General features: G+C 43.1%; 3 protein-coding genes across 4 annotated transcripts; all 3 read left to right on the top strand.

Annotated features, from left to right (window-relative positions):
• Positions 1-356: 356 nt before the first annotated feature.
• Positions 357-6,959, top strand: ddi2 (DNA-damage inducible protein 2). Of its 2 annotated transcripts, none has more exons than XM_012822655.3 (10): positions 357-811; positions 1,875-2,001; positions 2,232-2,510; positions 3,169-3,295; positions 3,623-3,750; positions 4,108-4,236; positions 4,662-4,765; positions 4,946-5,138; positions 6,453-6,503; positions 6,818-6,959. In XM_012822655.3, exons 1-9 carry the CDS (start codon positions 674-676, stop codon positions 6,461-6,463), a joined length of 1,236 nt encoding a protein of 411 aa, XP_012678109.1. In that variant the 5' UTR covers positions 357-673; the 3' UTR covers positions 6,464-6,503; positions 6,818-6,959. The 2 variants fall into 2 exon arrangements, with proteins under 2 accessions (XP_012678109.1, XP_031424165.1); XM_031568305.2 differs by having other exon boundaries at positions 6,815-6,958.
• Positions 6,960-8,694: 1,735 nt separating this feature from the next.
• On the top strand, positions 8,695-15,805 carry si:ch73-15b2.5 (rho guanine nucleotide exchange factor 19). The gene is made up of 13 exons (XM_012822656.3): positions 8,695-10,603; positions 11,135-11,311; positions 11,496-11,569; positions 11,701-11,966; positions 12,606-12,766; positions 13,296-13,448; positions 13,665-13,794; positions 13,888-13,962; positions 14,564-14,656; positions 14,845-14,981; positions 15,262-15,426; positions 15,556-15,631; positions 15,708-15,805. The coding sequence occupies exons 1-12, from the start codon at positions 10,419-10,421 to the stop codon at positions 15,620-15,622; spliced, it is 1,683 nt and encodes a 560-aa protein (XP_012678110.2). The 5' UTR covers positions 8,695-10,418; the 3' UTR covers positions 15,623-15,631; positions 15,708-15,805.
• Positions 15,806-18,388: 2,583 nt separating this feature from the next.
• Positions 18,389-22,547, top strand: wdr82 (WD repeat domain 82). The gene is made up of 9 exons (XM_031568299.2): positions 18,389-18,775; positions 19,500-19,597; positions 20,071-20,137; positions 20,238-20,337; positions 20,541-20,657; positions 20,939-21,094; positions 21,244-21,313; positions 21,456-21,598; positions 22,324-22,547. The coding sequence occupies exons 1-9, from the start codon at positions 18,615-18,617 to the stop codon at positions 22,351-22,353; spliced, it is 942 nt and encodes a 313-aa protein (XP_031424159.1). The 5' UTR covers positions 18,389-18,614; the 3' UTR covers positions 22,354-22,547.
• The last annotated feature ends 878 nt before the right edge of the window (positions 22,548-23,425 follow it).

Genomic DNA, 23,425 nt, shown 5'->3' with positions numbered 1-23,425 from the left:
AACCGCAGTGCCCAAAACATTAAATGCTGTGGGATTTTCTTTTTCAATTTGTGTCAAATTGCAATGCAGACAAATGCAAGCGTTGTTATTGCTTTTATTCAGTTCATATAATTCAACATGTCGTTTTGCATTGAGGCCATTTGGCACTGTTCTATATAGGCCTACCATTTCCCAACATTGTTTAATTGACTCTTCTTTGCTTGACTCATACTAACGACGACTAACGTTTCCCTTCCTGTGGTATTGTACTTTCTGTAGGTCCTAAATGTCGCAATTTAATGCTTGTAGGTGCGGTTCTCGAGGGCGTCTCAACCATAGACATATCTCAACATTACCACAGACTATCCACACAAAACCCGTTTACGTCAGTGCGTTTGAACCATTTACGGCAGTGGGGTAGCTTGTATTCAAAGAAAGCAAAAGACCCACTGTGAAGAGAGAGTTGTGTTTTGTATTTTCTTGTATGTGGTTATCGCATATTTAAACATAAGTCGAATTCAAGTAGAACGAAACACTGACTGTGGGTTTTTGATCATTATTGCTGAGTACTCGAACAAACGTGAAACTGAAACAAACTGAAAAAGCAGCAAAGCTGCGAAAGCTAAACCAAAAAGCTAGCTAGCTAATTGAGGGAGAATCAGTAGTCGAACGGGTTCAAGCGACCCCAGGCGCAATGCTGTTGAACGTATTTTGCGAACCGAGAGACAGCTCGGAAACAACATTTGCCCTCGAGGTGTCCCCGGATCTTGAACTTAGGGACTTCGTGGCTCTCTGCGAAATAGAGTCGGGAATACCGGCGGGTGAGATCCAGGTAAACCACTTGAGAAGTATTCCTAACACTCTAGCTAACGGGCTGTCTGTCCAGTTACTGAGCTAGCTAGCTAGCCAGCCAGTTAGCTTCTTACTGACATTAGCTGGTAAAGTAGCTAACTTCAGAGTAACCAGCTAGCAAGTCAATTAATGATCTGTTTAGCTGGATAGCTAGCATGTTTACCAAGGGCCAATGAGTTTTGACTTCACAATTTAGCATGTTAGTGAAGTCTGAGTTACCTAATTTAGTGATTACTTTTTAGCGTCTTGTGCATCTAGCTGATGAGCCATCCAGATAAACATGTGTAACATTACCTAGCTTCGAAAAGTTGGACCTTGCTTTTTGCTGTTCTATGTGAAGCGGCGGCTTGATGGCTAATCTTAGCTAAATTAGCCACCAAAAGTCACTTCAGTGAGGATCAGCAGCTAATGTAAACATGACATGACAACAACAATGCTAGACAGTTTGTTAGCTACCGTGCTAGCTTTAACAGGTTATTTCGTTCGATACATGATACATTCACCAACTTCTTGAAGCTTATAATATACCTAGCTTGCTTAGGAATATATATATATATATATAAGGTAGCTCCAAAATTGAGTAATGTAGAAGCTTTGGATGTGACGTTATCATTAATGCGGTTTGCTACTTCGCTATGGTAACTCAGTTGTGTGTGTGGACATGATTTGCATTGATAGTAAAAGCTATTTGTAAACCTAGACTTGTTATGTGGATGTGGCGGCTGTCACATTATGTCCCGTAACATGTTTTCTATACAAGTCTCATTTGACAACCTGACGTGGCTTGCAAATTGATCTGATAGCCAGTATGTCGGTGTGCCCTCACAATAATTAAAAATGTCTGTGTAATTACACCCTGGTTGTACACAATACTCAAGTTCTTTAATTCTTTACCAGTGTCTTAGTATTGAATTGATGCTTTTGATATTTCACATCATTTAAAAGTGTATTGCAGCATAACTAATTAGACCTCAGAACAGTTATTACCCCAATAAGATATTTTGTTAAATATGTGATTCATAGTCTTTGTTGTGCTTTCTCAGGTCTCTTATGCAGAGCAGCCCTTAAGAGACCCCACCCGCTCCTTGGGGACTTATGGGCTAAAGGATGGAGATGTGGTGATGCTCAAACAGGCAGAGAGACGGCCTCCGGCTCAGTCTGCTTTCCCAGGTAATCAATATTGGCTGACGAAAACAAGAATTTCAGAAATCCTCTTAAGAAGAGTCTGCTTAGAGGGAAATGAAACTATTTGCCATTATTGGGAAAGCACAGGATAAATCAGTATGAGGAAAGGGGCCAGGTCAGGTTGTCGTTGTACTCATGCCTTTGCCTCATCTCCGCCAGCACTTTCTCTTCTTCCTGTCATTTCTTCCTTCTTTTCCTCTCCTCTTCCTCCCTAGGTCTTCCTCGAATCGACTTCAGCAACATTGCAGTCCCAGGCACTTCCAGAAGCCAATCAGCTCCAAAGCCTCCACAGTCCGCACAGACACCCCCAAACACACGCCAACAACCCTCTGGCCCTGCTCCTGCTGCTGCTACGGGCAGCACCGCTTCCTCTCCTCAGGGATTGGACGACCCTTTGCTGCTCAGAGAAATGCTGCTCGCTAATCCACATGAGCTGTCTCTGCTGAAGGAGAGGAACCCTCCACTAGCTGATGCTCTGCTGAGTGGAGACCTGGGTGAGCAACCGGCCTCATATCCCCTCTCCTTAAGCATTCTTAAAGCTCTATGAAAGACACAAACTTCCAACCATTCTTTGCTTTTTGCTAATTTACACACAGTTAGGGTGGTCGTAACCAAAGGAGAAGGTGCTGGTGCACCTGTCCAAATATGATGTATTATTGCGTTATGTGTGAAAGCTTTCAAGTTCTTTAGGCGGGGATCACACTGAAGATAACAAAGCAGCCAAACGAAACACAACACTCAGACCAACCAAGCTGAACACGAATCAACACTCTGCTCCCACGTAATTAGCTTAACGCTAGCGGTGTAAACTGTTCCGCTGCTGAACCATAGCAAGCAATAGAAATTCTACCGCTTTTGCCGCTACTACCGCTGGTGTGATCCCCACCTTAATGCGTTTATAAGCCTTTTTGGTAAATGGACTATGGACATGTTAATTCAATTTATATGGAAAGTTTAGGTTATCTATTCAAAAACATGGATATCGTAGTTATAAACTCAAAGAAAAACTTGTTTTTACACCTTCACTAGTACATTCTAATTCTCACATCTACATCCTTGTAAGCTGGTCTGATATGACACTGTACATTTCAAATGTGTACTGCTTATGTCAGCGCTTGCTTAGCTCCTTCTCCTGATTTCCTGGTGTCTCAGAGCGTTTCACTAAGGTCCTGCAGGAGCAACAACAGGACCGGGCACGCAGGGAACAGGAAAGGATCCGACTGCTCACAGCTGATCCGTTTGACCTGGACGCTCAGGCCAAAATAGCGGAGGATATCAGGTGAAGCACTCATAAACATCCCCCCCAAAGGTCACACAAGGTAGAGCTGTCATCTCAGTCGCTGGCTAAGCAGGTCAGGGGTTTCGTGAGTGAGCTCCACCTCTGATTGGACAGCCAATCAGGATGTGTTTATTCTAAGGCTTTTTATTTGTCTCCCTCTAATGTTTGCCCAGGGTAATTGACTCAGGATGTTGCATTTTTTTAACCTGCAAAAATATCCACCCATTTCACCTGTAAAGAAATATGACATGCAATGTATTTTAGGATTCAGAAGTCATATAACACAGAACTAATAAGTTGACATTTTTGTGTGTATCTATGCCATAGACAGCACAACATTGAGGAAAACATGACAATTGCTATGGAAGAGGCACCTGAGAGCTTTGGTCAGGTGGTCATGCTGTACATCAACTGCAAAGTAAATGGACACCCTGTCAAGGCCTTTGTGGATTCAGGTAGCTTGCAAAACTCTATTTTTCTGCTTATTGCCACTCTCAGGAAACTGTTTTGTGTATATCACTGAAATGCCATTTTTGTATTTCTATATTTGTATTTTGCCATCCAAACCCAGCTGAAAACTCTCTTGGCTTTACCCTGGACTCACCCTTCTTCTCCACACTCCCCTTCTAATGTGGCTTTACCCTGGACTCACCCTTCTAATGAATGTTCCTCTTTTTCACTCGGGCCTGTATAACTTGCTTCTTGTCTGTGGTTTCGTCATCATTGCTGTTTTTCCCCTCTCTCTCTCTCATCCACACATAATCCATCTCTTCTCCCTTCTCACATCTGTCTTTTTCATCTCTTCTTCTCAGGTGCTCAGATGACCATAATGAGCCAGGCATGTGCAGAGCGCTGCAACATCATGCGACTGGTGGACAGACGCTGGGCTGGCATTGCCAAGGGTGTGGGCACGCAGAAGATCATTGGCAGAGTGCACTTAGGTAGATACCCTGGGCAAGGGCCAGCAAACACCATCTGGTGGCCACTCATGTATATTTATTTATGTGTGTGTGTGTGTGTGTGTGTGTGTGTGTGTGTGTGTGTATGTATATATATATATATATATATATATATATATATATATATACACACACACACACACACACATTCTAAAAACACTGTAATTGTAGCTCTGCTGGAGCAGGCTGTTAATGTAGGCCGAGATATTTTCTATAGTAATTCTTTGCTGGAGAAACAGTTTGCCACAAAGAATGAAGTTCTAAGTGTATAATCGTGATCAGTCACATCACATTATACGAAGGCCTGACCTCAAATGGGATCATACTGAATGGTTTTCTTTGACTGCACTCTTTTGAAACTGCTTTCCAAATATGGTTGGTTACTGTGCTTTGCTGTGCTTCTCCAGCTCAGGTGCAGATTGAAGGTGACTTCCTGCCCTGTTCCTTCTCCCTTCTTGAGGACCAGCCCATGGATATGTTACTGGGACTGGACATGCTGAAGAGACACCAGGTTTGTGTGCACATGTATAAAGCATGATTAACAGGTAGTGTATTTTATTATAATGACAGGGACATACAATTATTATTATTAATCATGCCACTTTGACATGATGTTTGCCATTAATCCAGTTACTTGTGCAATGCAGCAGTCTCTTGATAGAGTCTCCTCCATCTTTCCACCCTGATACAGTGTGCCATTGACCTGAAGAAGAGCCTGCTTCTGATTGGCACCACCGGCTCAGAGACTCGCTTCTTACCTGAGGGCGAGCTACCTGAGTGTGCCCGGCTGGCCTATGGCCCAGAAACCCGTGAGGAGCCCAGAGCTGAAGAGATAGCTGACCGCGAGCTGGCCGAGGCCATCGAGAGATCAGTGCAGGAGAGCGGTGAGGAGGAGGAGGAGGAGGGTTGGGTTGGGTGCAAGGCCATTTTGTTGAATTGATTCTAAAGCATCCCTAACGAAAGCTCAGGGTTCCACAGAATTAGGGTTCCACTTTTATGTACATCTCGGAAGAATTAGAAGGTTCCTACGTCTGTTTGTCCATGCTATAATTGTAAGACTATTTTGGGTTGAGGTATGAGCAAACTCCAGCAGTGAAGCTTTAATACAGTAGATCATCAGTCTCTACTACTTCATGTAGAATTGTTAAAGAGTGAAGTGTGGGTTTTTCAGACTTCTGTTATGTTGTAATATAAGATGAAAATCCACAGAATTCCAAGGATGAGGCTTTAGAGTAGTAAGTCAATCCAGGGAAGAGAGCTTTACAGACTCCAGTAGCCTTATAGTAAACATCAGAGCGGTAAAGCCAAGTGCTAGGAGAGCTGATATGCCTCATTCAGAATCCTTTAGGGTTGGCACCCCTGGATTGCATGCTGGGTTTCTGCCTGATTGCTGTGGACCCTCTGCCATGTGCCGTCCTTCTGTCACAATATGTCAACGCTTTAGCACTTCGCTAAGGGGGGGAAAAGCCACCTGCAGTCCTAAACAGAATGTACAGTCCTTGTAGACATCAGCATGCAGTTGGGTCAGGAACAGAACGTCTGATTCCAGCTAATCCCAATCATTATGTATGTGAGCACCAAGGTCATGTGACCAGCGTTACTTGTGAAAGTCTTATAGCATATAGACTGTATCAGTATGTGCATTAGTTGCACTAATGGTTTGTGGTTCAAAAGCCTGTGCTAGTTGAAGTCCTGATGATAAGGCCATCCTTAAATCCATAAATATGTTGGTTTGCTGTAACCCAACTCATTGAATCAAATTGGGCCTGACCTCATTTTCCTCGTTGTTTGATCTGCCGACTTGCCAACTATAACTTTCTGTTATGATCGAGCAGGGCAGGAATTTCACAGGCCGCACGATTGCCATGTCTTAGTACTAGCAAAGAGGCCTATCAGAAGCCTATAAGGCTAGAAGACTAAAGTCTATAGAGGTGCACTAGAAGAAGACTATAGTCTATAGAGTTAGCACTAGCATTTTTTTTTTTTGAATGTTATGGCTAACAATCATATATTTAAGTACAGCTTAATTTGTTTTACACGCTTAGGAATACACTTACATTCTAAAACCTGGATTTTCAGACTCAGCTTGTGTGATATATGTGACAGATGGGCACATGTTTGCGTGTGTGTGTGTGTGCTAACTCTTTTTGCCTCCCATTGCATGCTGTGTGTGGTGTGTATACCCTAACTGTGAGCAGGACAGCACTGATGCATTTGTGGAGACAGCTGGAGAGGGCCCTTCCTATCAGGTAACACAGACGCCACAAGAGCAACGCATCCCAGCAACACCACTAAATGTGTTTTTATGAAGTTGTTCATTAATGATCCAATGGATGCCAGAAACCAAAATCTCACAATTAACTGCAATGTCAGAATTGAGATTTTTTTTTTTTACAAATGTCTTCAGATCACAGTGACGACAAAAACACATTCTGCACGAACAGCAAGATTTTGTGCCAGCTTTCAGGGCATGCTGTATCTGCTGTTTATATACTTATTTTATTTCTGGACTGTCTTTTGAATTGTCGAATTGGTTATGAAGCTTTTTCCCCTCTTCCAGTAGACACTGAAGATGGACAAACTACCTCATCTCGATCAGCGCCAAAACTCTCTGACAAACCATTCAACAATGCCCCTACCCCCTCTCCCTCCTCCTCCACCTCCACCTCAGAGGGCCAGACTCGGATACTGGACCGCTCACAGTCTGCACCAACCCCCCTGCCTCCCACCCGGGTCCCTGAGCCCAACCGCCCCAATCTGGACTCCCCGCTCCTGTCTGGTGCAGTGGGGTCTGAGCCCCCTCTGCTAGTTGAGGAGAAACCATCTCCTGCCCCATCTTCTCTTCAGGAAAGTCAGCGTACTGTTCCATCCTGTACACAGCCCGTTCAACCCACTGTCCCATCCAAACCCCAGGAGATGCAAGATTCAGTGCCATCTGTTCATCAGGAGACACATTCTCCTGCTCCATCTTGTCTACAAGAGACGCTCCCTCCTCTTGAACCTTGTCTTAAGACAACTGACCCTCCTTCCCCTAACAGTTCCCCATCTCAGGACCTTCCGTTCGCTTCAGTGAACAGACAGGAGCCTGCCTCTGCCACTGTGGAGGACATGGACAGTCATACAGATGTGGACAAACTAGAGCTTGGCTCTTCGGCATCGGAACACATGGAGAGCTGTGGTTCTGGGGAGGCTCGTACCCTGCTTCCCCAAGACCCTGTTCACCAGGAGATGGACCTGTCCAAGACCACCGCTGCCAAACGGACATGCTCCCCACGCCCAGAGGAGGGGCGTGACGCTGGGGGTAAGCGCTCACCCCTACCTGTCCCTTCAGACACCAACACAACCTTTGACCCGCCATGTGTTGGCACGCCACCCTGCATGCCCTCAGAACGGCCCACCTCAGAGGAGACCATGGAGGATCCGGAAGGGGCAGATGATCTGGAGCGGGACCAGCCTGAGGGTGGTAGCTGTAGCAGCAGCAGCAGCAATGGTAACGGCAGCAATAGTAACAGCAGCCGCAGCAATGGTAACAGCAGCAGCAGCAGCAATGGTAACAGCAGCAGCAATGGAAACAACAGCAGCAGCAGCAATGGCAATGGCAGCAATAACATGCCCTCTCTGGCTCAGGCCTTGAAGGAACTCCACCAGCTGCTGGTGTCCAACGGCGCTCTCTCGCCCCCTACCTGCAGACTGGATGCTGATGGTTTAGATCAGCAAGCACCCTCTACTGCCAGATCACCTGCTCCGATGCAGGATGCGAGCGCTGATGAAACCCTGCCTTCATGTCCATCTGAAACTGAGCCTGGGCACAGCGTGGACACCCTGACACCCGCTGATGACCCTACTGAAAGAGAAGGAGCCATGGGCTGCCAGCCAGACGCACCCCCCCTGGTGGACATGTGTGAGGACGAGAGAGATAGACGGTCAGAGTCAGGTGAAGACCGCCCATCTGAGGAGGACATGATCGTTCGGGAGCCTCCCGAGGGTCAACAGGGCAGGGGGGAGGCTGATGGCCGGGACTCTGGCACTGAGGCCCCTGACCTGTCCTCTGGCCAGCAAGACCAGCAGAGCCCTCTCTCTCTGGCTGTGGGCTCCTCCAACGAGCAGCCTGCTGGCAGCTGCCCTCCCTCTTCTGCCACCTCTCCTCCATCGGCTCCTGCTCCTGCTCTTCCTCCTGCTCCTGCTCCTGCTCCTGCTCCTGCTCCTCCTGCTCCTGCTCCTGCTCCTGCTCCTGCTGCTGCTGCTCCTGCTCCTGCTCCTGCTGCTGCTGCTACTGTCACCCCAGTGTCTGAGCGCTTCCCTGCTGAGGACATCCAGAGAATCCAGGCGGCGGGCTTCTCAGCGCAGGAAGCTGCCCAGGCACTGGAGCAGGCCCAAGGCTGTGTGGATTTGGCTCTGCTGATGCTGCTGGCACGCAATATCAACGTGCCCACATAGACACGAGCCATCCACTGACTGACCTTTGTCTTCTGTCTAATATGTGTAGCACATCCTCACCCACTACGCACCACACCCCTGGGGCTTATCTCTATTCTAGACCGCTGGTGTTCAACCCAACCCTCTCTGTCTCTCTCTCTTTCTCTTTCTCTCTCTCTCTGTCTGTCTGTCTCTCTCTCTTTCTCTCTCTCTGTCTGTCTGTCTCTCTCTCTGTCTGTCTCTCTATTTCTGCAGAGTTTAGAATTTAGTGCTGTGGGTCTTAGACATGTTTGAGTGAGTTTCTCCATCAGCTGTGATGTGCAGGAGGGGTGCAGGGTACCAGCAGACATTGGTGTCATCAGTTTCATTGTTGGGATTTGGCTAGTGATTGAACCATTTCATCCAGGGTTTCAGTTTGTTTTAAAGGGCAGGTAATTGTCTATCAATTGAACAGGTCTCTTGATAATGTATCATAATGATTAATAATGATCATTATATGGATGCATCATTTTGGTGAAACTGTTCAGTCTTCAGGCAAAACAACTCTTGAGGAAGATGTGGAAGGACTGAAGACTTGTATTCCTCCACAAAGAGTGAAAAGCCCCTTGGAAATGTGATCTGATGAAATAAACGGGCAGTTCTGAGATACTGAGGGGAAGGTATTGGGTTCATTTGATTTAGCTGTGTAGGCAGTATTGAATGCAGCCAAACCTGCCACACCCATACACAGTGATATCAGGCTTCATCCTAAGGCGAGGTTGGTTTGCCTGACAAGAACATCTCACAAAGCATATTTGCTCTGTCTTTGCTAATGCCGGTGTTTCTGTACGACGTTGTCTGCGTCAGATTTAGATGGGTTGTGTTTTTGTTTCCAAATACAGAACTCTTGCATCATCCAAATTATATTTTACACTGTGGAGATTGGGGACATGACTTAGAGGTGCTTTTGTGTCTTATTTTGGTCTCTCATAGCTTCATTTCAGGCAATAATCTTAATTTTTTTTTCTTCGTTGCCAATCCTGGATAACTTGATGTGTGTATATCTTGTGTACACTCACCGGAAAAAAAAAGAACCGCTTTCCATCATATTTTGTCTTTGATGTTAAGTGATAATGGGTTGGCTTTTTTTTTCTTGGTTTTATTAAAAACATTATTATGAAAGGATGATTGTGGTGAATAGAAGTTTTTTAATGGTGAAGTAGTGGTAGAACATCAGCTCTGTATAAAACACACAATGATCTCTCCAGGGATTTCATGGCGGTCCCCATTCAATCCCGGTGATTAACCCCATTTCGTGTCTTGTTTTTAATTGGCCGAATGTTGTAAGTAATGTCATAATCATGGCGCAACCTTTCCAGCTGTCACGTCTTTCTGACATGTATCTGTGCATTTTCAGTGTAGTCTCGGGCCAGGTATCAACAACATTCAGGCTATTTCAGTTACCCAGTTTGATCTTGTATACGATTTGAAAAATAAATAAAATTGGTTCTTTATATTTTATTGACGTTTTGTGTGATTTTCAGGATAGGTTTTCGAAAATGCAAATAACAAAGGTAACCTATCAGGGGATGGTGACGTGAGACTAACAGGTGAAAGCCTTTGAATACGATGACGGAATATATATTCAAAGCCATGAGGTTGGATAGAAATCTCACTGATACCCTGTCATCGTAAATGTTTGGTCCATAAAGGTAACGTTACGTTATCGTATTACAGCAGAGTAGATTAAATAGTATCCATGTTGTATTATGGATCAACTTTCAAACAATGACCTGGATGAAACACACCTTGCTGGTGAGATAGGAAGTCCTGATCAAACTGGCGGACCTACCTGCAGCGAGGAAATTGAAGCTGAAGTAATTTCAGCGGGGATCACGGAGGACCAATGCCTTAACGAGGGAAAAGGAGAACCGAGTTTATTTGAAATGTTTGGGTGAGTATTTCGGTGGACTCGGTCCTCGTGCTATCTCTGTATGCCTCTTATTTTCCTTCCTAAAGCAGCAAGCTTAAAAATCAGATGTTTTGAAACTGTGGTTCTCAAACTTTTCCTGGCAGGTCTCCCTTTGTCTGTAATTTAAATTGTAATAATATACGTGCCTATCAGCAGTTTCCCAACTACATTTTAACAGTTTAAACATTTTAATTTAATTTCATAAATCGGTTAAATATTTAATCAGTTTAACATTAGAACTCTTGAACAAACATTGTAATATGTTTCATTTCTCACTGGTTGATCAATCCATACAATGTTAAGCTTATGTATGTTGTATTAATATAGGCTAAAGCTATACATCACCAAAATAGGTTAGGTGTAGGCTACGTTGCTGTAAGAGCACTTCAAAGGTGTTTAAGGATTCTCATTCAGTTTTTTTCAACGTCAGCCTGCACCCCCTTGCTGTAACAACCACACTTACACTTTGGGAAGTGATGTTTTCTACAATTTGTACATTAACACTGTCCATAGCGCTGTTGGTATAGATGCAGCTCTGAAGTCTGTGGCTAGCTCACCCACATGGAGTTTGAAAGGAGGGGCATTCCTCCTTCCCCAGCATCAGCTGGTCACAGTGTCAGAACCAAAGTCGGATGAATCAAGTCAGGATGGCTCTCCTTCTCCGCACCTGGAGAATAAGGAGGGACACCGGTGAGAAATAAATGCGGCCAAATGTAACCAAACACAATTTAGAACAGGATGGAGGAATATGCTATCCGCTAGTACAGCTAGTGGAGTCTGCAATGATTGAAATGTCTAACCTTCCACCGCATATGGCCATGGGTAAAAGTGTTTATTAGTTTCACGTCAATGATTCATTTATATCTCATTCTAGTGGCTTAACAGAAGAACAAAGCGATGTGGACAAGGCCTTTGATGAGTACTTTGAATCAAACGTTTTTCAAAACTGTAAGTGGCTCAGTGTTTGGACATGTTTGTCATGCGTTTGAAGCATGTGAAATATTTCTGATGCGACACTTCTTTCAGAGTTCTTCTTCCTCACTTGTCTCCACTCCCTGTTCTCCTCACCTCAACTCCAGTGCCCCTCTATCAGGAGTACCTACTGAACTCTGTCAAAGCTGGTCTGCAGAGCGTGCTCCAGACTGGTCTGTCTGATCTGGTGGGTTCCCAGTGTCTCCCTGGTCTGCAGTCCCAGCCTAGCTCCCCCAGGTTTGCTGTGGCCTCTCCAGCTTCTCCTTGTGTCCTCCAAGATAAGACGGTGTGCTCATTGTGGCAGGAGCTCCAGGTAGTAAAGGAACGGGGCCTCCTTGAGGTGCTGACTGCCAGGGAGGTCAGGCAACAGGAGGTCAGTAGACATCTGCTTGCCGGAAGAAGGGGCGGGGAAACGGTTAGAAATATGGCAGATGAAATCATACATGTATCAGGATGAGCATGCTAACATACATACATACATACATACCATGGTATATACATGATGCATACAAAATTGATAGAGAATAAGGCGGGGAGAGAGCATTCAAGTATTGTAGAACATCTTAGTGGGTATACAGTGTGCTCGTAAGGTTACTTATAATATAGTGTAATGGAATAGGCTATGTCTGTTGGCAATTATTTACATTGCAGGTAAATGCTAGCACAGAGTATGGGGTAGAATCCTTTAGATGAGGAGATCAGGGAATTGAGTTCAGAGAGGTGAATGGGTGTGAAGGATTATAAGAGTGCAACAGTTTCTGGGGGTGTATCAGAGGCATGCAGAAAAATGCAAGAAAAGGGATGTATAACTCACTAAAAGCATTTACAGTAAGAGTTTGTGTTTGGGGGGATACATTGATCATTGGTTCAGTGTGCAAGTAGAGAATTTGTTGTATTTCTATTTCAAAATGTACGATTCATTTATTGTAAATGTTAGCTGTTTTAGATGACATTCCAGTGGCAAGAATGACATGTTTGGCCTCCCTGTTTAATATTCTGTCCTTGTATCAAGACCATGTTTGAACTGCTGACATCTGAAGCCTCCTATCTGAAGAGCCTGTGGGTTGTAGTGAATCATTTCCAGGGCTCCAAGGAGCTGCGACGTACACTGTCCTCTGTGGAGCATCACATCCTCTTCTCCAACCTCCGCAATGTCTGTGGGGTTAGTGAGAGGTATGGATAGCGTGTTCTTAATGACTACTAGAAGCTGCTTTACAATTATATTCAGTATTGTACAACTGCAAAAGCAAAACAAGCCGAGGTACTTTCTAAGCAATCAGTATCGGAGGGAAAAAATAGGTATTTGATACAAATACATTTATTTTGAATGACTGAAGACATTGCAGAACAGTACAAATAAATCTGTTGGGTGTTTATCTGTCCTGAAATGATACTTGTGCAACCACACTCCACATGTTATATTGTCACTTGCCACACACTTGAGTTTTTCCTGTGGCCCCTCCTATACTGGAAATCAGCAGAATTTAGTTTACAGCTACTAGCTATCAGAATCAATTTTGCTGGCTTTACCTTTAGTAAGCAGTGACTGTGTTGTACTACTCTGTCATTTTTAATTGGAGCCAGAAAGATGTAAATATACCTCCAAAATGGATGGACCTTGCCAGTTGGTTTTGTAAAGAACCAAATAACCACCCAATATTCTTGTATTCTGTGTGGCATGTCTATTATCTGATCTCAACAGATTTTTGCTTGATCTGGAGGGCCATTTCCAAGAGAATGTTGTGATGTCACAAGTTGGGGACATTGTTTTGCGTCACCGACCAGAACTGCGTCAAGTCTACGTGCCTTACGTCACCAACATGATGTATCAAGAGGCACTGATCACTAAGCTGATGTCTGTGTCCACCTCTTTGACATTCTCTTGGTTACGATCATACTGCTGCTCTTTCTCTGTCGCCTTTGCTTCACTTAATCTTGATGTCTGATCAGTTTCTCCCTTTTGGGGGCCATTATCATGCTTCCCTCATTTGAATACACACAGCACACTTGTCTATCAATGTTGGATAATCCCAAATAATCAGTGTGTATTCTTCACCTTGTCTGGGCTCAGACAGCAGAACCACAGGTTTGTGTTGGTTCTGCACACACTGGAGAAGCATCCAAAATGTCAGAGGCAGACCCTGAAGTCCTTCCTGGTCCTCCCCTTCCAGAGAATCACCAGAATTAAGCTCATTCTCCAAGTGTGTAGATCAGAATGTGTCTGTTGTATTTGTCTGCATTGTACTCAAAATGGGTTTATCATTTGATGTTTGTTTTTTCCTTCTGTCTGTCAGACTACCTTGAAGATGACTGACCCTGACAGCTTAGCTGTTGGGCCTTTGACTGAAGCCATTTGTGCTCTCCATGAGGTAGGGCAGCTGTTCTCTGTACACCACACATACATTTTGTGATGCTTAGGGTTGATCCACAGCCTGGCCTACTAACCTAACCATGTGACCCTAGGTCAGTTTTTGCTGTGTATGGTACTAAGCAAAGCAGGACTTATACCCAGGCTTCTATATGGGGTCCACCTATCAGCAGTCAAAGGGCAGTGGCTCAGGTGTTTTCCCAATTCAATTCCAACAGCAGAGGTACCAGAGTATGTTTGTTTAAAGCTGGTCCAGTCGCTTCAAATGTAATCCAGGTCAATATGGAAACTATGGAGGGAAACACATCGCTATGGAGATCATTCATGAACAATGCAGTAAATGTGTTTCTGGCCATTGCCATTGGTTTTCACATTGTGTTTCTCAACTTGCCAGACCACACCTCTCTCACAAGCAAAGCTATTTGAAGAAAAATTGACCACATCTGTCACATAATTATGGAAAACTGCATTTCTCTGGATGTCTGTTATACAAGCTATGAAGGATATTCTTCAGTATTGTGCCTTGTGTCTCCACTCACTCATTCATATACGTGTGAATACATGGAAAAAAATGTAAAACATTTGCATGCTTTTGTCTTTAGATTGTGAACGAGTGTAATCGCAATGTTCTGTGCATGAAACAGACAGAAGAACTTGTGCACTTGGAGAAACTTGTAGACTTTGGCCAAATTAAGGTTCTCCTGTTTTTTCCTGATTGTTTTCCTATTTCCCCTTATGTCTAGCTTATTCTGTTCAGTCAGTGGGCCTAATGTGCCTTTTTAGGTCATTCTTTCATTAATACAACCTGATAGAATGTATTTGTTGTATATTGTAAAGTTACTTAATGCAACTCACATCTTTCTTAACATGGTACTACCCTCAGGCCATCCCTTTGATCACACATGGTCGCTCCCTCATCCATGAAGGGCAGCTGAGACAGATTGATGTGGAGTCGGTGGTGTCCTCCTCTGAGATCCACATTCATCTTTTCAGTGATCTGCTTCTCCTCTCTATACACAAGTATGACTTTGGATTTGAGTCATAGCAGTAGACTTTTATATTTAGTCAAGGATTCAATTACATTTGAACAGTCATTGGCTATTCAGTGAGGAAGTTGTCCTGAAGTTAAATCAGAGCACTTTTTTCTATCAATATGTGCAGTTTATTTATTTATTTATTATATATATGTGAATAACTCAAAATACATTTGTGATGACTGATGGTCATTCCTTTAAGGTCAGACTTTGTAAGTTTGGAACCAGTTTTGAAGCTGTACCCCTTCCTGCTGTTCACATCCTAGGGACGGCCGATTCAGTGTTCAAGAGTATGCCTTGTTCCCTCGTAACGTCCACACCGAGGACCTAAAAACAGATGTGCTTGGCCTTCCAGCAGAATCCTTCCTGCTCCACTTGACTCCAGGCCACACTGGGGCAGCCACAGCCATAATTCTGGTGGCAAACACACGGTAAAGAGCCTGGTTCATTTGTGTTGTGTTTTCAGTCATAGTCAGGACTAAGTGAATGCTGGTTACCCATTCATTGGAACAAATGCACTGTGAGAAATCTACCATGAATTTACTATAATTTATTGACAGAGCTGAGAAGGTGTTTTGGGTCAACACTCTCAATTCACAAAGAGATGACAAAGCGCAGGTTTCATGACCGCTGAAGGTAACTTCAGCATATTGCGTTTTAAGTCCGCTTTCTTACCTCTCATTTGACACTACATTATTTTCTCCATTTTTAGAGTGATCATCGACAAGAAGTGCCTTCAGAATGATCGTTTTTAATGGCTTTACTTGAAGTTATTGTAAGCAATATTAACAAATAAATAAAATTGATTTTAGCACCTTGGCGGAGTCTTATTATGCCCTGTACCCTACAGGGGCAATTCAGATGTTCATGTCATATCTCTGAGGGGTAATGTCATGAGGATCTAATTTCACCCTCATATCAATGATGCACAAGTTTTTGTATTCTCTGCCATGCAAATTGGATGTCATGAGTAGGCAATTATGTAGACCTGTATGTTACATCCCGTGGTTCCTACAAAAGGGATCCAAGCATCAGTCTCTATCTATTTTGAGGTTACGTTCTGTTCTGATAAGGTATGTGATGACACAAATTGGAGCACAAGATGAGTGATTGTTTGCTTAGTTGACACCACATGGACTAACATATTCTGTATAGGCCTACTTTCTGTGAAAAAAAGTGTGCAAGGTTCTCATGCATGCTATGCATATGCCAGTTCTTCCCAAACCTTACATGATGACAGGCCCCACTTTGACAACAAAGATGGAAACCCTCTTATTACCTGTTTTTAATTAAATCAACTGTTGCATGGCGTTTCTTCAACATTTGTTTCTACATCTGAAAAGCTAACATTTTTCAAATTAATGTTATCGATCAGTTAAACTTTTTTTTTCTTTTTAAACATCAGTTGTGCATAGGTTTTTTTCATCAATTCGAAGTAATTTAATCATTTAAAACATTTTTTTTATTGATTTGATGAAGGCTCTTGTTTAAGGCGGATCAAAATGTGTCCTGATCAAATACTGTTTTATGATTTTATTCAGTTTTTTGGATCGGTTGATGTAAGGTGCATGTTTGCTGTATAGGCTAGTTATCCCCTCTAACATATAGGGTAAATGGTGGGCCCTGACCATATTAAATAAGTACAAACTAGGCTATAAACTCATGACCAAATAGTTTGGTTGTAGGCTACTATGCTGCAAGAACACTGCAATACTTAATTTGACCAGTAGTCGGTTCTCATTCTGGTTCTCCCTCAACCCTAACCCTGTTGCTGTAACTCCAACTCCATGCCCAGGCCCGCCCCACACATTGGGAACCACTGATATTTGCAGCATAATTTCATACTGTCTCAATACCGGGTAATATGTCTGCAGTGGTTGGCATTCTGGTGATGTTAATATGTTTGTAAGACACACTGTTGGATGCATAGATCTCAGGTGGGTTACAAAAATACACAATTTCAATGGAAAAGACATTTTCTTTTTCATTAGAATATGAGATTTGTATTAGTTTCATGAAATTAAATTTCATCTGACCATTGATAAAAAAATTTGGAATTATCAAACCAAACTAAAAAAAGAAAGAGATATACACAACAATGTGACCGTCTGAGGACTTTTATTCTGACAGTATTTTTACTAAATTCTTAGCGGCCGGAAATCTGTTCTGGGCAGATATCTCTTATTGTAGCTAGCATTAGTATTGTAGTGAAATACGCTAGGAATATGACATATACCATAGACATAAGAATAAGTAACATATGGCTGCCAAAAACGCCAAATTAAAACATGAAAGATATGTAAATATTTGCCAGTGCAAATTCACTTATTGCTATGTTGTTTGCGTATGATTTTTGTATTTGTTTAAGTTAGCCTCTATAGTCATATAATTGTTATCATCATCACATACAAAATGTGTTCTGATCTGATGTTCTGTCTGTTTTAAATTAGACCTGTTTAATCTTAGAAGCTCTGCCATTCATTGTTCATTGGTCTGTCTCCTATTACTGTCTTTGACTGGCCATAGCTTGTGATAGACTTCATCACTGATAAAGACATAGGCTACTGTTTTAATTTGATTCAATAAGTGGTCAGAGAGGTGTTCATTTCTGCTGTATTGGCAATTAAGGGATATGGGATGTATTTCTGAGAAACACTAATGCCTTATATTCTGGAGTATAAAATATCTCATGTACATATTCAGCAGTGGGTCTTTAACTCACTTGTTTTCAACAATGTGAGCAGTGATGATCGATCAATGTTAACAAAAATCCAATTAACCGCTAATATTTTGGTGCAATTTCATATGGCTGTCTGTCTGAGGTCATTAATTTCAGCTAAGTGTGTAACAAATTGGTTTCAACTCAGAAACTCAAGTTATTAAACATAAATTCGAGACACTGTAGAGGTGCAACTTGAGAACACAAGACAAACAATTTCCTTAGTTCACTCAGCTTTAAGGACATGAACCTCATCAAACATTTCAACACTAAACAACAAATGAGTCAAACACATCAAATTCGTGTGGACACTATACCAAAAAGAGTGGCCCTTGGGTGATTGTTTGGAATGTTGTTAACTTTTTTTGGGTCTTAATTATATTTTTAAGTGATTTGAATTTGGGAACAATCTTTCATGTTATATATTACTATTTAATTCTAATATACCCTGGTTTTGGTTAGAAACTCTGGTGCATATGCTTCTGTATTTTATGACTCGCTCAGTACATGTGTGAATCCATGGATAAAAAAACTTTTATTTGAACTTAAAGAAGATCCTACCTCACCTTGACCTATGTTAAGGGGAATTTCCACGACAGTCATGAGCAGATTGTAGGACTCTTATTTTGACTTGTGGTTTCCACTCAGCCGCGTGTTGTCGCTCACTTCACATTACCGTAATCATATTGCGCCTCTTCTGCCGCCTCTTCTGTAGCGCTAGTTAAAACGTACGAGTCAAGGCGCGTTTTGGTGTTGTCTGAATCATCTGTTCTCCAGACCTACATCATTAAAATATTCAATTTATGAAAAAAAAACTTAAATAATATTATACATATTGCTGGCTTTCTTAATTTTTTAAAGATATATAGGGTAGCCTGATCCCTAACAGGCACAAAGGCCATGAAGCTCACGGACAATGTGTTGCGGAGCTTCAGGGTAGCTAAGGTGTTTCGAGAGAATTCGGACAAAATCAACTGTTTTGACTTCAGTTCGAATGGGGAGACGGTGATTTCGAGCAGCGATGATGACTCTATAGTCTTATATGACTGCCAGGAGGGAAAGTAAGGGGAATTTCAGCTACGTTGTGTTATAAATCACAATCAGACAGGCTTGATTGGTAGCTAGCTAGTCTATGCTACGTGCAGGCTAGTCTATGCTACGTGCAGGCCACCAACCTTAGCTACCAAACGTTAGCTGATTACGTTCAGCTGGCGGGTTTGGTCGCTAGCTACTGTACTAATGTGTATTTGTTTGCCCCAGAACATCATATCCGCCTGTACTGTATTACATTTGATTGGAACTCTTTGCCAGTAGTGGGGGTTTGGTCTAAGGATGTCCTCTTGTTAGCTAGCTCGCAGGCTAACGTTACTATTATAGGTGTAATTTGGCGTGTAGCATAGCTAGCTGGGGTGGCTAGCTAACGACCGTAATACAAAGCGAGCGAGCGAGCTAGCTAAGTTAACAATCACCGTCAACACGAGGATTTCCAAGCAGTGACCATTGGTAACATTAGCTACCACGCCTCTCGCTTAGAGTTAAGTAGCTATCGTTGCAGTTCTTTAATGTGCAGTCTAATATCAAAGCATCCCATGCAGTAGGTTTTATGAACCCTCATAACTCACCAGTGGCCCTATAGAATACTGGCATGGAGTAGGCCCAACATTTTACTTTGTGATAAATACTGTAACTCAACGATCATTAGAACTGGTAGAGGCTTAGAGTGCTTGTATCTGCTTCAATCACTGGTTTTGATGAGCTTTGTTTTGTCTTGTCTCTGTGACTTAGACCAAAGCGAACGTTGTACAGCAAGAAGTATGGAGTGGACCTCATCAGATACACACACGCAGCCAACACCGTCGTCTACAGCTCCAACAAAATTGATGGTATGTCAGTCGGTTGTATCTAATGAAAATGTTGGCAAGTTTACAAACACATCTAACTACCTGCTGACTTAAGGCTATGTCTTGTCATCTGATGTTTGTCTCCCACGCGTAGACAAGTGGTTCTGGAGTAGACCTTATCATGCAGTGTTGATGATGGAGTCTGGTCTTTCAAAGGTGCGCTGTTATTGCCTTTGCTGGAAGCCTGCCCACCCTGGTCTGAGGTAGTTGTTTGTACAGTTTGAGGGTCTGTGATTCCGCCTTTACTGGAGCTAACTGTACATGCTACTGCCTTGCCCAGGTTGGAGCCTTGTCATCGTCCCCCTCTGTGTGTGCTTCTAATGTCAACCCCGCAGTCCAGATGCTTCTTGTGCACTGTTTATGCCAAAAGGGTCATGCTGCATAGTGTTTGGAGCTAACTGTTAGTGGTACTGGCCTTGGCCTGTTGTCTGTTCAACACTTTTATCTTGTTGCAGACACTATTCGGTATCTGTCGCTACATGACAACAAGTACATTCGGTACTTCCCTGGACACAACAAGAGGTAAGGACCCCACCAAAAGATGAACTAGAATGGTTGGCATGCATGGAAGGAGAATGCACTGTGAATCTGAGGATGTGTCTCTTCCGGTGGGCTCTTTCAGGGTGGTGGCGCTCTCCATGTCACCTGTGGATGACACCTTCATCTCCGGCTCGCTGGATAAAACCATTCGACTCTGGGACCTCCGCTCCCCAAACTGCCAGGTGAGTGAGGCAAAGCGCGGTTCAGGCTGGCAGATTTCTTCATCGAGTAGAGGATGTTCTGGCACAAAGTGATTTCAGATAACTTGTCCTGGGAGCTCAGCGATAAGTGTGGCTGTTGATGAAGTGTTGAGTGAATGGCATGCTTCTTTCTTTTTGAAACCTCTGCGTGCTGATTATGATTGTGACTCCCCTCTCCCCCTCAGGGCTTGATGCACCTACAGGGAAAGCCGGTGTGCTCGTTCGATCCAGAGGGTTTGATCTTCGCAGCGGGGGTCAACTCTGAGATGGTTAAGCTTTATGACCTGCGCTCATTTGACAAGGTGAGGATGATTGCAATGACTTATGATAGGCTTGACTCTAAGTCTTAGTGTGGTGATGGGTTTAGAAATATATCTCAATCAGATCTGATCAGAGGCATTCAAAAGCAAACAGTGGCTTTGTTGTATTTAAAACGGTTCGTTTCAAACAGAAAAGGTAAGGTATTGCATACTGCTGGCTGAGTTAGATGCACTGAAGTACCTTGAGTGAGTTTGTGTGGTTGTGTAAATGGCCTTTTTGTCAGTCTCCTGTGTGTTCACAATTGAATCCTCTATTCCTCCAGGGTCCATTTGCCACGTTTAAGTTGCCCTATGAGCGCACGTGTGAGTGGACCGGCCTGAAGTTCAGTAATGACGGGAAGCTGATCCTGGTCTCGACCAATGGGGGAACCCTGCGCCTCATGGATGCCTTCAAGGGGGCTGTTCTTCATTCTTTTGGGGTGAGAAGGAAAAGAGAACTTTCAGCCAAAATGTACTCGTGAAAAATGCATAACGCTGTTCAACTATATCTAATGAAATGGTATACATTTCCGTTGTCATCTTCGTAATGTTTGTATTTTGTGTGTTTTCATTTGTTTGGATTCTCTAGGGCTACAACAACAGCAAAGCGGTGATTCTGGAGGCTTCGTTTACTCCCGACTCTCAGTTTATAATGATCGGTGAGTCTAAAGGGTGATGATGATGATGGGTAGAGCTGCCTGGTAGCTTAGTGCTTTACAGATAAGGTCCGTGCTGTATGTGATGGGTTGGACGAACAGTAGCAGTGACCCTTTTTGTCTCTCCTCCTCACACGCTTCCCAGGCTCTGAGGATGGGAAGATCCACGTTTGGAATGCAGAGAGTGGGATGAAGGTGGCGTTGCTAGACGGCAAACACACGGGACCCGTCACGTGTCTACAGTTCAACCCCAAGTTCATGACCTTCGCTAGTGCCTGCTCCAACATGGTGAGAAACACTCACTCTCTCACATGCACACACATACACTTGTTCATATACACACACACACACACACACACACACACACACACACACAACGTATCCCTTGCCATAGAAAACGGTATTCAGTACAGTCCATAGACTGTATTCACAAACAGGATTTATTATTTATTTTTTGTAGTTTTGTTCTGGTGTGAAAATGACTGTTTATTTGATTCTAACTCCCAATGAGCATGTTGACATGGGGGGGTAAACATCTTGAAATACATCTTGAAATGACATACAGGTATATTGAAAAGATCTAATAGAGAAGTGAGTGTTATGCCTTCAAATATCTCATGCGTTCAATTTATTTTTAGAAAATGATATTCTTTTATCATTGACCTGAAGCACATTGAATACCAACTAATGCTATCCATTAGATAACTGCACATATTCACGTATAAGGAGATGTGTTGTCAGATTGTGGGGAGTAGCAAGCAAAACCTGAAGTATAGACAGCATTTTTAAAGAGAAAATGGGTCTCCCATAGAGGACAACTATTGTTTTAACCCTGTTTATGTTTATGCAAATGATGGAGAACTATAATTTTTATATGTAGGTATCACCTTTACTGCTATCTGCCTTTTAAGTGCAGTGGTCCTTTAGGCTCTTAAAAAGATTAACATAAGGATATTGTCAGCATATGATGCGATTGGGATCTGTCTGAAGGACTCCGTTCTCTCTCTCTGCAGGCTTTCTGGTTACCCACCATCGATGATTGACAGCAGTTCAGGCTGGGGAGGGAGGGAGCGCTACACCTTGTGGGGGCTGGTTATTGGATGTTCCATTCCAAGAACATTACAATTCTCAGTTCTTCAGGATTTGTAAATAGGTTATCATCAAGAGATTCATATGTTGTGTTTTGTTCTATTATGTTCCTTTTTATATTGTTATCAATAAACTCTTTAATCTGAAAGTATTCCCTTATGTTTTCTACTTGTGACTTGATAAACACAATCACCATAATGTAAGTAGCACAATTTGTTTAGATTATTTAGTCGACCACAGAGCATATAAAGAACAAGTATATTGTTCCTTAGAAGGTCTTACTTTGCACAGATACCCACATGAGCACCAAAGAGTCACTTGATATGTAAAGAGGAGAGCCTCCCTTTTCCATACCGCACAGAAGGGCGGCATCGTGACGCCTTCCACAGTAATGGGAGACTTTCGTCAGATAATGAATGACAGACTTAACCAGCTTTATCAAACATGATGGACTATACTCACTTTTGAAGGGAGGTTGCCAGTGGTGAGAATACTTTTACCCCAACTGCTGCCATCAGCTGCTGCCATAAGAGTGGTCCTCAAATATAATAGGATTCGTCTGTGTTGGTGTTCTGTCGGAGTTCCATTCAACCCTTTGGTCAGCCTGGCAGGCCCCTCTCTGCTGGGTCTCTCACTTCACCTTCTACTGTGGAAACTCATAATGACACTCGGTAAGTTTCATTTTGACAAAACAGGAAAATATGAACATTGAGTGAACAGATGCTGTTCCCATACCGTGAGGTTTTTTAATTCAAAGGGAGCATATATACTGATAAAATATATACCTTACTTACACTGTCAGTGATTTTGGACACAAGCACTGTGTACATTTTAGGATGAATGTACTGCCTGTGTGGGTATGAGAAACTTGCCTCGAAGCCAGACAGTATTTGACTTGTGCCCTGTGCCACCAGCCTGGTCCTGCATTAGTAAGTCTGACTCCTCGGGTCTGAGCCACAGACACTTCATCACCTAAAATCAGCAGTGGAAGTGCACTCGCCAGCGGGATAAGATGTCACTGGTGTG

Source organism: Clupea harengus, chromosome 5, assembly GCF_900700415.2.
Source record: "Clupea harengus chromosome 5, Ch_v2.0.2, whole genome shotgun sequence".
In the NCBI taxonomy this organism is placed as follows: Eukaryota; Metazoa; Chordata; class Actinopteri; order Clupeiformes; family Clupeidae; genus Clupea; species Clupea harengus.
This window is presented reverse-complemented; position numbering and strand designations above follow the sequence as displayed.

Coding starts and splice junctions, on each gene's coding strand:
- si:ch73-15b2.5 (XM_012822656.3), top strand. CDS start 10,419: ATGGATCAACTTTCAAACAATGACCTGGATGAAACACACCTTGCTGGT. Junction 10,604..11,134: donor AGTTTATTTGAAATGTTTGG/GTGAGTATTTCG, acceptor CACTGTCCATAG/CGCTGTTGGTATAGATGCAG. Junction 12,767..13,295: donor GTCTGTGGGGTTAGTGAGAG/GTATGGATAGCG, acceptor TGATCTCAACAG/ATTTTTGCTTGATCTGGAGG.
- wdr82 (XM_031568299.2), top strand. CDS start 18,615: ATGAAGCTCACGGACAATGTGTTGCGGAGCTTCAGGGTAGCTAAGGTG. Junction 20,138..20,237: donor TTCCCTGGACACAACAAGAG/GTAAGGACCCCA, acceptor GGGCTCTTTCAG/GGTGGTGGCGCTCTCCATGT. Junction 20,338..20,540: donor TCCGCTCCCCAAACTGCCAG/GTGAGTGAGGCA, acceptor TCTCCCCCTCAG/GGCTTGATGCACCTACAGGG.
- ddi2 (XM_012822655.3), top strand. CDS start 674: ATGCTGTTGAACGTATTTTGCGAACCGAGAGACAGCTCGGAAACAACA. Junction 812..1,874: donor TACCGGCGGGTGAGATCCAG/GTAAACCACTTG, acceptor GTGCTTTCTCAG/GTCTCTTATGCAGAGCAGCC. Junction 4,766..4,945: donor ACATGCTGAAGAGACACCAG/GTTTGTGTGCAC, acceptor ACCCTGATACAG/TGTGCCATTGACCTGAAGAA.